The sequence below is a fragment of the Canis lupus genome, chromosome 28 (genome assembly GCF_003254725.2).
Source record: "Canis lupus dingo isolate Sandy chromosome 28, ASM325472v2, whole genome shotgun sequence".
Taxonomy (NCBI): domain Eukaryota; kingdom Metazoa; phylum Chordata; class Mammalia; order Carnivora; family Canidae; genus Canis; species Canis lupus.
This window is the reverse complement of record NC_064270.1, coordinates 17,588,596-17,604,476: the sequence shown is the minus strand read 5'-3', so window position 1 is coordinate 17,604,476 and position 15,881 is coordinate 17,588,596. Positions and strand designations below refer to the sequence as shown.

Below are 15,881 nucleotides of genomic sequence, written 5' to 3'. Positions count from 1 at the left end.
TGTTTTCCGAATTGCCTTTGTTTTCATCAAGTGATATGGCATCATGGCTGATTTCACCTTCCTTGCAAAGCTGGATCACTCAACAGGATTTCTGAATTCTTTGTTGGCCACTAATATCTAGTGCATAATGCTAAATTAAATCAAGAATTGTAAGGTTCATTTACTAAATCTATTAGGCAAGCAGACACATTTATTAAGCCAGACCTCTGTTAATCCAAGCAAATTGGCCTTTCAGAGCCCCACAAATCCAACAGGCGGCTGATTGACTTCTCTGTCTCTGTGCTTTGTCCAAGCTGCAGGGCCAGCCCATGGTGAGACTCCTTGGAATAACACCTCATTCCCTACCCAGCTTGTGAGTTACCTCCCTGCCCACAGAGAACCCTTATGTGCGACAGGTCACAGATTATCCACTGTGCCCAGAAAGATATCGACAAAGCTCTGAGTGACTATTTAGTTATGAGATTTCCACTTGACTAATGGAACAAGGAGCTTCAGGGAAATCTTTGGATGCAGCCTATACCAGTTTCCCAGACGCTGTTAAGTCAAGTTAATATTGAACATTATAAACCTCCACAGTTTAAATGTATATCTTGAGAAAAGCTGCCATTTCCAAATTGGACAGACTAAGCAATCACTATGCTTGCCTTACTTAAAACCTGCAACAGATTTATACAGTTACATGTAAAAAAGTGTTTATCATATGAAGTGGAAAAGGCAGAATGTATAACTGTGGATATACTATGATTAGAACTATGCAAAACAACCTAAAATATGTACAAAGACCAGAATAAAATAAAGCAAAATGGTATCTATAGATGTGTTACGACTATGGGATTAACGTGAAAATTCATATTTTGGGGAAAAAGTCCCCTCAATCACTCAAACTCTCTCTCTCTGTCTCTATCTCTCTCTGTCTCTCTCTCTCACACACACACATACATACACGCACACACACACACGTGCACACTCAAGACACATCCAAAAGCTCATCAAAAGTATTTCACTGTATCACTGGGAAAGTATCTCTGTCCCTGAATCTCGTTCTATCTTCTGTAATCCTATCCTAAATATGAATTTCTAAGACAAACAAAAATCATCATTTCTGCTATTCAAAGCCACCTGTTATCTCTCTTCCCTACCTTTTAGGGCTTTCTCTAAATTTCTGCCCAAATGAATCCTGTGTTTTGTCTGAATCCTTCTACACAGAACACGACCATGTCTTACCTTTCCATACAAATCTCTTTCCCTTTCTCTGCCTCATTTCCACCATTTTTTCAGTGCCAAGTTAAGACCAACTTCATCCATGACTCATTCCATGATCAGCAAGGCATATATCCACCACCACCTAGGCTGTTCGACTGGGCCAGTAATATTACATCCCTACCACCATACCTTAAAGTATTTATATCTTTATATTCTCAAACAGATTATTTCTAAATGGAAACAAATGGAATTTACACTGATTTGCATTCCTCACAACATCTGGCACAAAATATGGGTTCTTGAAAAAGATCCACAGAGTTACTGATACAATTTTGCATCTCCCTGGTAAGTTTGTTGGTATAAAAGACTATTGTTGGATTTTAGGAATGCTTCTTCTCTTCTATTTGATTATAAATCACACTTGCTCACCATCGTTGCATTTCTGTCCATCATGCCTTCTCTTATGGACTATAATCTCTTTGAAGGTAGAGACAATGTTGTATGTGCTCCTCTATTCTGGAGAACACCAAGTGAAGGGCTAGATATAAAGGCAGGGGTGAATGAATTCTTCTTGAGAGGTTGATTTAATTTAGTTATTTGGGTGAACCTGCCTAATTCTTTTAGTTACCACACACACGCACACGCAACCATAAAACATTACTTTCTGAGGCTATTAGCCTAAGTGTTTTCTCTGAAAAATGGGATAATTTCTCCATCAGTAATGTCCTAATGATTAAATTAAATAATGTGTAGGAAGAGCCTCCTACAAAGCAGAAGTAGGAATAAATGCTCAAAATTAGTATTAGCTCCTTTTACAGATCAGTTTGCTATTCAAAGGGAACCAAAATAGCTCCAAAATAAGAGCGCTCACCAGAACACTCAAAGACACTCATTAATTTGCCAGTCAAATATGGCTCATTGGATCAATTATTGGGCAATGATGTCACCTTGATGTGTTTCTGGTATGGTGTTGGCAAGTAGCACTGCAAATATCCCTCTCTCAACTGGACCAAATAACCATTCTTAGAGGTGGGAGAGAAATCTATGGAACAGAGTCAGTTACATCATCAAGATTCTTAGCACATCTAAGTTACTAATATTTATTATTACTAATTCCTACTTGTTTATTATTAGTTACTAATAGTGATTACTATTACTATTCTGACATTATAATGACCCAAACTAAAGCTTAGAGAAATTGCATGATTTGACTAAGGAAATATAGCAAAAAAGAATATGAGTCTGGTCTGCAACCCAACTTTATCTTATTTCAAAATTACTCTATTCTGGGAATTTGTGCAGCATTTCATGCTCAAGCTCATATATGAAATTCCTAAGTGAAGGAATATCTCAGGTCATCATCAAACAAAACTAAAACAAAACAAAGCAAACTATAATGTGATTCTGTAATTTAAAAATTTCCTCTCTCTTAATATGACATAATATAGATCAACTAGATAGATATTTCAAATAATAACTCAGTGATGTTTGTGAATTAGATATTCGTATCCTTGCTCTACATAAAGAAAAAACACTGAGATTTAGATCAGGAGATTTGTCCAAGAGAACACAGATAATCATTAGAGAAATAGAAACTTGGCTTTGCATCACTTTATCCACTTATGTGTTTATTTATCAAAATTTATTAGATACTAATCTAATAAAGGCTTTGAAATTCAGGTCTTATAATACTCAAAGAAAAAAGCACTGAAAGGGGAAAAATGATGCTGTAGAGAAATGCTGTGTCTCTGGCTCCTTGGGAGTTCTAAGTAACTCACTGTGTTGACAATGGCCAAGAACTGCCTCCTTGTGCATAGCAGCTTCAGTAAAGGTCACCAGGTAAATGAGCACTAACAGAAAAGAATTCCCTGGCTGGACAGCCAGAAGTTCTCAGGAGAAAAATGAGCTTAAAATCCTCTGTTTCTGGGCAGCCCTGGTGGCGCAGCGGTTTAGCGCTGCCTGCAGCCCAGGGCGTGATCCTGGAGATGCTGGATCGAGTCCCACGTCAGGCTCTCTGTATGGTGCCTGCTTCTCCCTCTGCCTGTGTCTCTGCCTCTCTCTTTCTCCCTCTCTATCTCTATGAATAAATAAAATATTTAAAAAAATCCTCTGTTTCTAATTTTCTCCTCCCAAAGGATCTTCTCTCTCTCTCTCTCTCTCTCTCTCTCTCTCTCTCTTTTCTTTCGGTTCACCATGTATGCCCACTGTTGATCAAAGCAGGATTTTAGAGTCTGTAACCTCTAGCAGACTAAGAGAGTGATGTCCCCAAAGCATTCTGGGGCTGGGGGTGGAGCATGGTAGATGGAAGTTAGGAGACTTGACTCTATAATTAATCAGATGTTTGTCCTTGGGATGCTCATCTCACACAGGGGACTTTTATTTCTCTAATGTACCAAATAGGGATCTTAATAACTAACTTCTGTATCTCTTGTCCTGGTGAATAATAAGTCCAGAAATCCAAAAGCATCACAACCTATTCTAAAAAACTGATTTGAAAGTATATAGCATGAATAATGTAAACAGAAAAGGGTCCCTTGGGTCCATATGTCTGGTTCTTTTATTAACCCATCCTAACTCCCAGTTTCCATTAAAAGCATCCATTTATTGAGTACCTAGTGTGTGCCAGGGAGATATATAGCATCTCACTTAGTTTTCACAACAGTCGAGATGATATAGGCATTATTCTCTCCAGTTTGTGTTGAGTGAATTAAATTTTAGGTCAAATGACTTCATTAAGCTCACACAGCCAGTATTGTCTCTGTCACTTCAAGGTCCATATTTTCACCACCATATCATGCTGCCTCCCTAAGAAAGAGCAGGGGTGAATTATCTCCCACTCTTATGTACAGTGTAAAGTTCTTTTTGGTCACCTTGAACAAACAAAACTATCATTGTTCATTCTTTTTTAAAAAAGAGATTTTAGGGCAGCCCGGGTGGCTCAGTGGTTTAGCACTGCCTTCAGCCCAGGGTGTAATCCTGGAGACCCAGGATCGAGTCCTGCGTCAGGCTCCCTGCATGGAGCCTGCTTCTCCCTCTGCCTGGGTCTGTTCCTCTTTCTCTCTCTCTCTGTATCTCTCATGAATCTTTAAAAAAAAAAAGATTTTATTTATTCATGAGAGAGAAGCAGAAACACAGACAGAGGGAGAAGCAGTCCTGCAGGGATCCTGATGTGAGACTTGATCCCAGGACCCTGGGATCGTGCCCTGAGCCAAAGGCAGATGCTCAATCACTGAGCCACCCAGGCATCCTTGCTTATTCTTTTTTTTAAAGGAATTACTACACTTGAACTGAATATTTATTTCTACATTCTAGAGATGTCTAGCATTTCCAAGTTTGATATGATATCATTCTTAAATTATTTTTTTTTTAAATGAAAGGTCTCAGGGTACTTGGGTGGCTCAGTTGGTTAAGCGCCCAACTCTTGATTTCAGGTCATGATCTCAGGGTCGTGGGATCAAGCCCAATGTTGGGCTCCACACTCAACACTGAGTCTGCTTGCCCCTCTCCCTCTGTTCTTCTCCCTGCTAACTCTCTCCCTCTCTCCTAAATAAATAAATAAATAAATAAATAAATAAATAAATAAATATTTCAACAACAACATAAAAAAAAAACATGAAAAGTCTAAGATGAGCAATGCCAAACACATCAAGAATGGCCAAGGAAAATGTGAAGATAGAATCAGGAATAGAGAAAAACATTAACCTCTTACATTTAGGGACCCTCAGCCCAAATATTCCCAGCTCCTATTTTACAAGTGTGGTCACTATTGACACAAGCGTCACCATCACAAGCTACTGGGAGTAGGAAGGATATGCCATGTTGACAGTCTGGCCCTCTTAGCTCCCTCCTTAGAGACTTGGCAGCATCAGCACCATCCCTAAGATGAACACTGACCTCCCTGGGTCACCTAGTAGGTCTTGGAGAAGGGTTCTTTACATGCATTACCCCATTTGATCTTCAAAGTCCTGCATTTAGAGAACTAATTCATATTTCCAGAAGGAATCACTGGATGTCAGAGATGCACTTAACATTATATATCTTGTCAGTGGAAAGCCCAGGATTAAAACAAAATAAGGCAAATGAAGTTGTAAAAATATTGATTATGGAAGCAGGTTTCTCAAGATACTCTTGCTTCCTTAGGATTGTTTGAATTTTCCCTATTATAATAATGAAATGGTAGAGAGACGTATGTGGTATTCAATTATGTGGATCCGTAGCTTCATTAAGTACTTCCTACTGCTCACATCCCCAGTGCCCCCAATATCAACATGGCAGCTGGAGCACAGGAGAAATTCAGTAGAGATCTACTCAGACATGGATCAGAAAAGGCCTAACCTTTGTGCTATTGCCGAACCACCAGAAATAGGTTAGGGTCCCCAGTTGACTGGGCCACACAACTGCACTGATGTTGACCTCCTTATTTCTTATGGCGACAAATGGCACTCGGAGATGAACATGCTCCACCGGACCTGACAGAACAAAAAACAGTGTCAGTGTTTATGTTCCTGGAATAAACAAACTTTATCATACTCCCAGATTCTTAATCTTAACCCCTATTACTATAAAATATAATAAAACAAGGATCGCCAACTCACAAATGTTGAGATGTGTGTGTGTGGTGCTTGAAATAAAGCACCTTGTGTAATGGGGAACTCAAATCAGGATTCAGACTTTTTGAGTGACACCCAAGATGCATTTACATCTGATGTGCCCAACCATGAATGCTTATGAACCTCCAATCCAAGGCAAAGCTACTTTCCTAGACACTTAGCCAATAAATAGGGAGATAAACAGCAGTCTTTCATTTCTGACAATTAGTCTGTATTGTGAGGTGGGATCAGTGCATCATATGGAGGGCTCTTCTATTATCCCTGATTGTTAATTGGTCCCATCCTCTTCAACAGTCCACCATTGCGCCTTGTCATCTGCAATACTCTTTGGGTGTCGTTCGGAAGCTGGCAAAGCTGTTTTACAAAGAGGAAAATAGGGCATCCCCCTAAATCAAAGGAGAAACAAATGCCAGGTTCCCAAATAATAAAAAATCTGCTGCAAAAAGGTAACCAAATTTCTCTTCTTTTCCCTCAGAAAACTGATATAAGCAGCATCATACAGGAACATATCTTACCCATAATAAATGAGGACTGTAATTTAATGCATTTCCAAAATAAAATGAGAAGAGGAAAAAAAATACTGATGGGAAGTATTACTGTGTCAGTGTCACACTCGGAGGTGGGGATGTGATTTTTCAACTCTGGGAGGTTTTCTCCTCTTCCCACACCTCTTTCCCTTCTTTTCCTTTTTCTCTCTTTGCCTTCCTTCCTTCTTCCTCCTTTCCCTTCCTTTTATCCCTCCTACTTAACAAATCCAGAGATTCTAGTTAGCTGTTCACACTCTGCTAGTGCATCATTTCCTGGTTTCTGCTATGATAGCGCTAATGTGCAAAAGTGGCTCAAGGTCAAGACTGCAGTCCACACATCTCCTTAGCCTGAGGGCCCTGAATTCTTCTTGCAGGTGGAACATTATCCTGACCACTCAGGCTTCACTGTTTACATCGTGGGTCATTTGGGAGACAGTTCATTTTAAAGGGAAGAAAACAGATGGCTTCTTCTCATTTCTGGTCTGGTTTAAATTTAGCTGCAGGATCCTTTTCTCTATCCCCAAGAGGCTTGACCCTACACAGAGTATTACCCCATCCCTTGGCTTCCTTATCAGAATAAGAAAATATGGATGGGATATGTGGATGTTAAAAGTACCATATCATTAATTAGGGGATGGCACTATTTCTACCACCACCATCACCACCACCACTATCACTACCACCCCCATCACGGTCTCTATGTATCATTGGGTAGAAGTCCCTCTAAGACATGGGAGTTCTTCTGAGTCTCATGGTGTTGTAGGTAAATTTATGTTGGGGAAGAAGGTGTTGGCGCAAAAACTGATGTTTAAATGAGGACAGCAGCCAGGTCTGCTTGCCACTCTCCATATTGTACCCTCTCAAACAAGCAACAAGTATTGAAGGATCTGTGTATCCTGACTGAGAGTATTCCCTGCCTACAGCACTCTGACTGGACCACAGAGCTAGAACCCTCAAGGTTTCTTCCAGCAAATAACTTATTCTAGCAAATCATTTCAACCTTTTTGCTTCAGAAACACATTTAGCTAAAGGTTTAATTATTTCAATAAGTAGATCTGCTCAATTATTTTTGTATGGCTTGGTTGTTGGTGAAAATAAAAGAAACCACAAGGTATGAGAAAACACTGGGTACTTTTATGACTTTATTGACTCATTTTGAGGATTTTGTCTTTCTTTGTCGTTCATGTTTTACTGAACCATGGGGAAGAGAATGAGGCAGTGGGAAGAAGTCCCTGGCCAGCCATGTCCTAGCAGGGAGGTAAGAATTCTGTGTCTTACGGTAACACCTCAGAGTCTTTCTTAGGCACTCAGGTGCAGAGCTAATTCCTCTCTTGCTGGGAAAGGGGCCCTTACCCTTAATGTCAATGCTCCTGTTATTTATCACCCTAAAAATACATGTAGTTCATTCCCCTGGGCAACTCATCAGAACCTCGGGCCTTTCCACAGTTAAGTGATGATACTGCTAATGCCTTGTGGTCCTGGAAATTCTTCTGTGCTTTCTGTCACTCAGGGGCCTTGGCCCAGCCACACATTATTGGGTACCCATGCCCAAAAAGATAAAAGGAGATCTCCTTCTTCCTAAACCCATGCCAAGAGAAGGGATACAGCTTCTATGAATTAACATACCATCAAACACAATCACATTTATTCCAGTTCTAAGATAAGCATGTTTGGCTAAATAGAGTCTCAAGGAACAAGAACATGTAACAGCTTTTTAGGGCAAAGAACCTGAGCCAGAAGCTCTAGGCTTCAACCTAGGAACAGAACACCATGGACCAGGGAGAAGATTGCTGAAGGGATTCAGGAGGGAACACAGCAAAATCCTAAAATCCTCACTGTCAAATAGGGCTCTTTTTGATAAAAATCTAATAAGCTGTGTGAGATTGGTTATTATGGGCGGCTAACAACTACTTTTGTTAGCTAATGGCCCAAGGTGAGGCCAAGAGCAGTTTCCACTGTAATAACTGTCTGGTAAATGCAGCCATGATTGATTTGGAGGGAATTATGAGCATGATAAAAGTTTCAAGGAACATTTCCTCCTTCATGCACATAACCCACAGTATAAATCAGTTCCTTGCTATTGTGTTTTTTGCCCCTAAGATACACTGGTCTTTGCACCCTTCAGGCAAGGTCCACTATTGGTAGAATTAGGAATACGGGTGGGGCAGGTCGTTGGGATACAGGAAAGTAAATTTTCTCTGTCTTCATTTATAAATGCAGCAGAAGTGTAGCAGGCAGAAAGTTAGTAGGTAGTCCTTAGTAATTGCTATAACGAGTAACATTCATCATGTGCCAAGCTGGGTGGCAAGTGGTATTTGTATACTGTGCAGGAAAATGTTAACATAGGCCTGAAACTGCCATCCTTAGAAAGACTTGTGTGCAAGATTAGCCCTTGCTAGCATCTGGAAACTTGGCTTTGAGACTTAACTGATAAGAGTGGTTCACCACGCCTAGACAGTTTATGCCAAAATATTCTAAATATGTATTTTCCTTAGGATGTCTGGAATTTTGGCATATGCTTGGCAGTGGATGCCTACTTGACCAGTCCCCAGTAAAAACCATGGGTACAAGTCTCTAAGGAGCTTCCTGGCAAAAAGCCCTTCTTACATGTTGCTAGAACTCCTGGTTGGAGGAATTTCACGTCTTACAAGACACCACAGGGAGAGGACTCCTTGCAGGTCACAACTGGTTTGCTCCAGGCTTTGCCCCATTGCCCTTTTCCCTTTGCTGATCTTGTTTTTTCTCCTTTCGTTGAAATAAATCATAGTTTGAGTATGCTTCTATGTGGAGACTATCAGTCCTTTTAGTGAATCAACAAACATGAGGAGGTGTGGTCCTGGGGACCCCTGAGCCATACACATAATCCAAATTGATTCTCATAGCTTCCCTATAACCTAAATATTAAAGATGAGGATTCAGAAGTTTGTAAAGAGCAAGAAAGTTGACCAGTATTAGATATTTAACAAAGAGATATGATCAGATTTCAAACAGAGTCCATCCTTCTGCTCTAAACTCTGGGTTATGAATACCTTGCACATCACCTGCCTGGGTCTTTGACGTGGTGCTTCTGACACAGAATGAGTATAGTTGGTGTAGTGTGGTCCATTTCTAGCAGCACCTACCCTCCCCCAGGGACTTGAGGAATGCCATATATATATCAACAAACTTTTGCTGAGTAAATTAGTAAATAATTGGATGTTTTATTTATATTTCCTATATGCTTTTATAAGAGCCCCTTGAGTCAAGGTATCAGTTAGAATTAAGCCATTTTAAAGTTGGAGTTCAGAAGACCCACAGTAGGAATAATTTACCTCATGGTCATGCAGCCTGACATCTTTAGGGATATTACTGATCTGTAATCCGGGTGTCCCCCATGCACTTCCCCAATCACTGTTGGTCCTTGTGCTACTATTAGGATCAAATGCTAAGAGACTAAGTAGCCTACTGTTTCCTAGAAACCTTTTAAATGTGGGTTGTTTATATAGTGGAGTTTGTTATCATTGAGTTGGAGGCACTCCTTATATTCACTTAGACTTTTTAAAATATAAATTTCACCATAGGTAGCATATTACTCCCAAAACATCATAAGGTATGTAAATCAGAACTACAGAATTCCTTAGGCTTGTGAGTATCACTGATAAAGACACAGGAAATCAATACCAAGCCCCATAACAATATGTCTGGATTCAATATTTTAAAATCATAATATTTAAGTTTTAGTTTACATGAACTAAGTCCCAGGATAGAAGATACACAAAACATATCCAGTACAAAGTACTTTGGGACTTCAGCTTTTGTTTGGTTTGTGCCACGCAATAGTCAGTAGCAATGAAATATGTTCTAGGACAAAAGAAGAAGAAGAAGAAGAAGAAGAAGAAGAAGAAGAAGAAGAAGAAGAAGAAGAAGAAGAAGAAGGAGAAGGAGAAGGAGAAGGAGAAGGAGAAGGAGAAGGAGAAGGAGAAGGAGAAGGAGAAGGAGAAGGAGAAGAAGAAGAAGAAGAAGAAGAAGAAGAAGAAGAACCAGTAACCTTGTATGTAAGAATTAAGTTCTTTTGTGTGTTCAGTACTACATTTAAAAAAAGCTAAACATGCTTCTTTAATCCTTCTTTAGCTCTTCCAGCAGAGATTAGAAATTTACTTTGATTTGGGCTGCCTTCATTCACAGCTGCTTGAAAGTGAATCTGTGGCCATGAACTGGTTTCTTCTTCCTCTATCCCTAGGAGTCTCCATAGCAAAGGGAAGGGACTGTTACCCAAATGTGTGTCTGCAAGTCCGTAATTCCATCAGAATATAGTGGAACTGAAAAGAAGGGGCCAGTTGGTCATGTTAACCAAACTTTCAGAATAATCTACTTCAGTATCAGAAACCTGAAACACAGTTCAGAATAATCTACTTCAGTTCCAGAAAACTGAAACACAGATGAGCACACATCTCAGTCTTTCAATGTGGGTCATTATTTGGGGCAGTAGTCACACCAAATGCAGTCTCAGCTCTGTGTCCCAGAAGTCTGGACAGTGGGATTTGTCAACTGGAAGGAACGTAAGAAAGAAAATGGTTCATGCTACTTACAAACCACGTGCAGGAAGAGGACAGCTGTGTCTGAGCCCAGGTTGTTCTCTGCATAGGCCGTCACCTGGAAGATCCCCGCACTCTTGTACACGTGCCTGATGCCATCCTCGATGGGGCTGAAGTTAGCATAGGACACCGCAATTCCATCCCCAAAGTCAAGCTGGATGTTTGTCCCTTGGAGATCTCCCTGAAAAGGGGGTATAGCTGTTGGGGCACATTGCCATGGCCCAGTCTGACTCCTATTTGATGCTTGGTCCTGTGCCTTCAGCATCCCCCTCCTGAGGACCCAGAGCCTTTCCCAGGGGGCGAAGCACCCTACACACAATCATCAGTCTCTTAGGTGATACCCACTGGGCACTATGGGCAGGTACTATGGACCTGTTAACCCCAGGTGCCCAAGCTTGAGGCAGCCTGAGCTGGTTGAATGGGCACTAGGGCACTAAGAGATAAGTAAAGCCTCTAGGGAGCTCTGGAGTGGGACAGCCAAGGCATTCTCTGTTCCCTCAAATACATGGTTTCATTATTCCTCTCCTGTGTCAAAAAATAACAATAGCAAAAATAGTAACAGCGAACACTTATAAAGTTTCTTTTCAGTTCCAAGGAATTAATCTCACAACTTTATAATGCAGAAGGCATCACTTTCCCCATTTTACAAATGGGGGCAAAAATACATAAAATAAGTAGACCAAAGTCTCACAGCTGGTAGTGGAAGAGATAAGTTTGGAACCCAGGCAGTCTGGTTTCAATACTAATGCTTTCAACTACATTGCTATAATTATAATTGTTCCTATGTTTTAAGATTTAGTACTGTGTTCAAAGCATTATGCTAATCACTTAACACATACTATATACTACACTTTCAAAATAACTCTGTGAGGTAGGATGATTATTCCCAGTCTAGACATGAATACTGCATACCAGTCAAAATTTTATCTGTGCTCTGTTGACCTTGGATTTTCCCTAACCTGTCTTAGCCCTTCTACCCTGAAGCCTCTTCCAACCATCCCAGCTCACAGATTTCTCTGCTCTTGGAAGGCCAAGAGCCCCCCCAGGTGCCACCTGGTGGTGTGATGGCATCCGTTCAGGTGAGTGCATCTTACCATCCCAAGCTGATGCTCGGCTTCTTAAGAGCTGATGTTGAACCCCACCCTTATTCTTCCTTCCTCCCACTAGACTGGGTCAACACTTTGGATAAATGCAATTGAACCTGACCACAAAACAAGGATCCTAGATGAGAAACAAGAATCAGTTCTATTTACAAAGATGGTTGATGGACTAAAAAGGGGTATAGATCATTTTGGAACTGTGAGCCAATCCCTCTGTCCAGTGAATATGCACTGATCACAGTTTCATGTTCTGCGTCTTCCCCCATGGCAACCCAGATGTGAGTGAAATACTGATACGTGCTCCCCTGCCCCCCACACAATGTTGACTACCCTTGAGTTTATGAATATAAATTGAAGTGGAAATGAACTGGAGGCAATTCAAATGGATAAGATCATGGCTCTTCATATCCATTCAAGAGAAGGTTTTTATAGCTCTGGTCCTGGAAACTCCCTAGTGGAAATGTGATAATGACCTCCTGTGAATGTTAAAGTCCCTTAATTCAAGTGCCCAGTGTGGGTGAAGGCTGAAGAATCTGTCAACCCAGGATAAGGAACCTTCACCGTCCTGTACAGTACAGGCCAGACTTTAAAGGTTTCTGAAGTATTCATGTTTAGAGGGGGAAAAAAAAACAAAAAAAAAACAAAAAACAACAACAACAACAAAAAAAACTCCTGGCCTGCTTTGGTCTCTTTCCAAGATCTGAAGAGTACAGACCAATTTGCATACAAATTTGAGGGCTTTGTAAATCAGGCAAGCTTTCTTGCCCCACCACCTCAGCAAGGAGTGCCTGAAAAGCTCCCTGGTTTGGGAAGGAGATGAAATAGCTTATATAGGGAGCAAGAAGCGTAAGACACAGCTATTTCCATCCTGGAATGAATGAATGTGGGCTGATTTTACTGTCCTGATTGCAAAAGACACTAAAAAATGAAATAATGGAGAAACTTGCCGATGGAAAAGCAACTAATGTGACATTCTTTATACAAATAAGTTCAAAGGATTGTAATAATCTTACCCCACACTCACACTCATACTTTCAAGACTCTCTGAAAAGGCCTTCTGGGCCTTTTTAATCAGGAAGGTTAAGGGTTAGGATAAAGCAAAACAGGTTCCTGGGAGCAACAGGAAAAATAGGAATTCCCTTCTCCTGTTAGAGTTTAGACTATATGGTCTTCTGGTGAGAAACATTCCTTCCACAAAGTAGACCCTAAAGTAAAGGGGGACCTCAAAGGATACATCTGCCCAGAGACAAGCGGGCCGGGGAACCTGGGTCTGCGGTATGGGAGAAAGGGAAGAGGGTCCCTAATATCTAAGCCTTCTTTTACCCCAGGTGTCTTTAGCTGGGTGTCTGGTGCTGGGATCTGTGGGGATACCTGATCTTTCTTTTCTTCCTTCTCTGGGAAGTGAGTCATGACCTCGAGACCAGGACAACACCTACCTCCTCCATGAGGATGATGAAGGTTGCATTATGCCCCTGCTCTGCCACCAGGCGGCCATCAGTCGTCACCACGTGGAGGCCTCGAGGGGCTTTTCCTGGACACATCTGGGCCTTGGCTGTGTACTTCTCCCTCAGCCCGTCCGTGCAGTTGTTGGACACGATCCGCCGGTACCTGAGGAGTATTGACAGGTGCCGGTGTTGTGGGGCGAGCACGTGTGCACATGTGTGCATGTTAGAAAGAGGGTGTGGGAAAGCCACAGGGAGAGGTGTTTGGCGCAGCTGCTCCTGAAAACTGAGTCTCAAGGAAGAAAGCCATTTAAGAAGCCAAACAAATGTTGAGGAACTGCTATCCCTCCATCTGAGGAAGAGCAGCTCTTTAAACTTTATTATTGATCCTACCTGGTGAGCCACGGATCAGATCAGTGTCTAAAACAGCCAAGAAAAAGCAATGTCTGACTCACATGTAAGACAGAAGGAGGCAGACCCACCAGACTAGTGGAGCAAGAGAAGCGAGAAGTGCTCCTCCCTGTAATGGGGGGACTTGTTTTTATTTCCCTAAGGCTATCTCCAGTTCTGTGTACCCAAAAAGCAGCCAAAGGATCAGACTTCTAACTGATTTGTCAGGAAGCTTTTTCCTGTTCCCCTTTACCCCCAGGCCATCCATCCATGCTTTAATACCTAATTGTCCTGACTCTGGAGCCCAGAGGCTATTTTACGACACATTTTCTCTCCTTACTAATATTTCTCTTCCCACTCAATGCAAATGCCAGATCAGAAGCCCAAGTCTGAAGCTCCTATTCAGTCTTACTGATAAATTAGCTCAGAGAGGAAGCTAGTCCAAGAAACCTCCCCACAAAGCACGGTGGCCTTTTAGAACAAGAGCATCTCTGTGCAGTGATGCCATGCCATCTTGCTTGACCACTGATCCCAGCATGGGAAGCCAAGCCAACAGCTTGTCCAAAATCCTGACCTGCAGGACAGACATTATTTCCACTATCTATAAGGCTGCATACCATCAGCCTTCTGGTAAAACCACGTAATATAAATGCACCACCATCACGACCATCATTGTATCATGTCTTCTTTTACCCTGTATGTCAGGAGTAATTAACCCAACCATCCATGTTGCCTTCTTCTAATAGCCCCTCAGTTGAAAGCAGATGAAACAAAATTCTTTATGAATGATATGTATCTTCCACTATACCTGATATTTTCCCACCCCTCAAACACTGCTGAACTACTAGCCCTATATCTCCATCCAAAGATCTCAGGAGGATATTAAGCAAATGCTGTGTGTAGTTACTTCCTCAGATAGAATTACAGTATATCCCCTTGTAGATACACATTATTTTTAATTGCCAGCTGAGCTCACAATGGGTCTAGAACTATATCCAATATGCTAACCACTTTCTACCTGTGACTACTGAGCACTTAAAATGTGGTTAGTCTTGCATATTGAAATGATACTATTTTTGACATATTAGGTTAAATAACATATATTAGTAAAATCAATTTTGCCTTAAATTTTTTTAATGTAGCTACTAGAAAATTTTAAACTACATATGTAGCTCATATTTTCGTTCTTTTGGTCAGCATGAGTCTACGGAATCAAGCTTTTGTAATCAGTTTATACTTTCTTGCTGACTTTTAGTCATTTATAAGATATTTAATTTTTACTTATGGCAGATATTTTGGTGGGTACCATATCCTAATGCAAACTTGATATCCTCTACTCTTCTTCAACCTCAACTGCCCAGCTGGTTGACAACTTGTAATGTAAGCAAACATTTAAGCAACCTAGAGATAAGTGTAGACATTTGTAGTAAATCTTTGGGAAAAAAACTTATCTTTCCCTTTCATCTCCCTGATTTATTTGGCTGGCTATTTGAGGTTTTGTTATACCTAACTAAGTTGCTTAAAATTAGGTATACCTATCATGTCACATGATCATAGGGAATGTTGTTACGCAATCCTCTTCCAATTTTGCCCAAGGTGTGCTCTGGCTTGTAATTTGGCGGCCTAGAACATAGCACTATGTTCTCTGATACCATTTCTCTTAAGTTCATTCTGCTGGATCTACAGTTTGAATGGCTTAAATCCCTGAACCAGATACCTACAATAAAATAATATCAAAAGTGCTTAAGCCCCAGCTCAAGCCCCAGCAACAGTCCCCTAAGAACTCAATATTGAGCTAAAAATTCTTGTGTTTCAGCAGCTTATTCCCCTCAGCACATCTCTTCCAACACTTTTTTCCCCCTCTGTTAACATCACTTGGGTAGACAGTACCTACCAGTATTTTATAACCAGAGAAGGTAAAAGTACTGAGATAGTGAGTAACTGGTACGGCATGGCAGAGGATCCATTGGACGAGTTGAGAATGAAGTCCAGAACACCTTTGTCCTCTGCTACTCAAAGAATAGTCCCAGGGCCA

General features: G+C 41.0%; 1 protein-coding gene across 2 annotated transcripts in view; it reads right to left on the bottom strand.

Moving 5' to 3' along the window:
* Positions 1-15,881, bottom strand: part of SORCS3 (sortilin related VPS10 domain containing receptor 3) — a 581,582-nt gene that overhangs the window by 20,380 nt on the left and 545,321 nt on the right. For both annotated transcript variants that reach the window (XM_025467140.3, XM_025467142.3), the window contains exons 18-20: positions 13,451-13,622; positions 10,909-11,095; positions 5,539-5,672 (exon numbers count right to left, since the gene is read on the bottom strand). In XM_025467140.3, the coding sequence (XP_025322925.3) occupies positions 5,539-5,672; positions 10,909-11,095; positions 13,451-13,622 (493 nt within the window). The remainder of the gene's footprint in view (positions 1-5,538; positions 5,673-10,908; positions 11,096-13,450; positions 13,623-15,881) is intronic.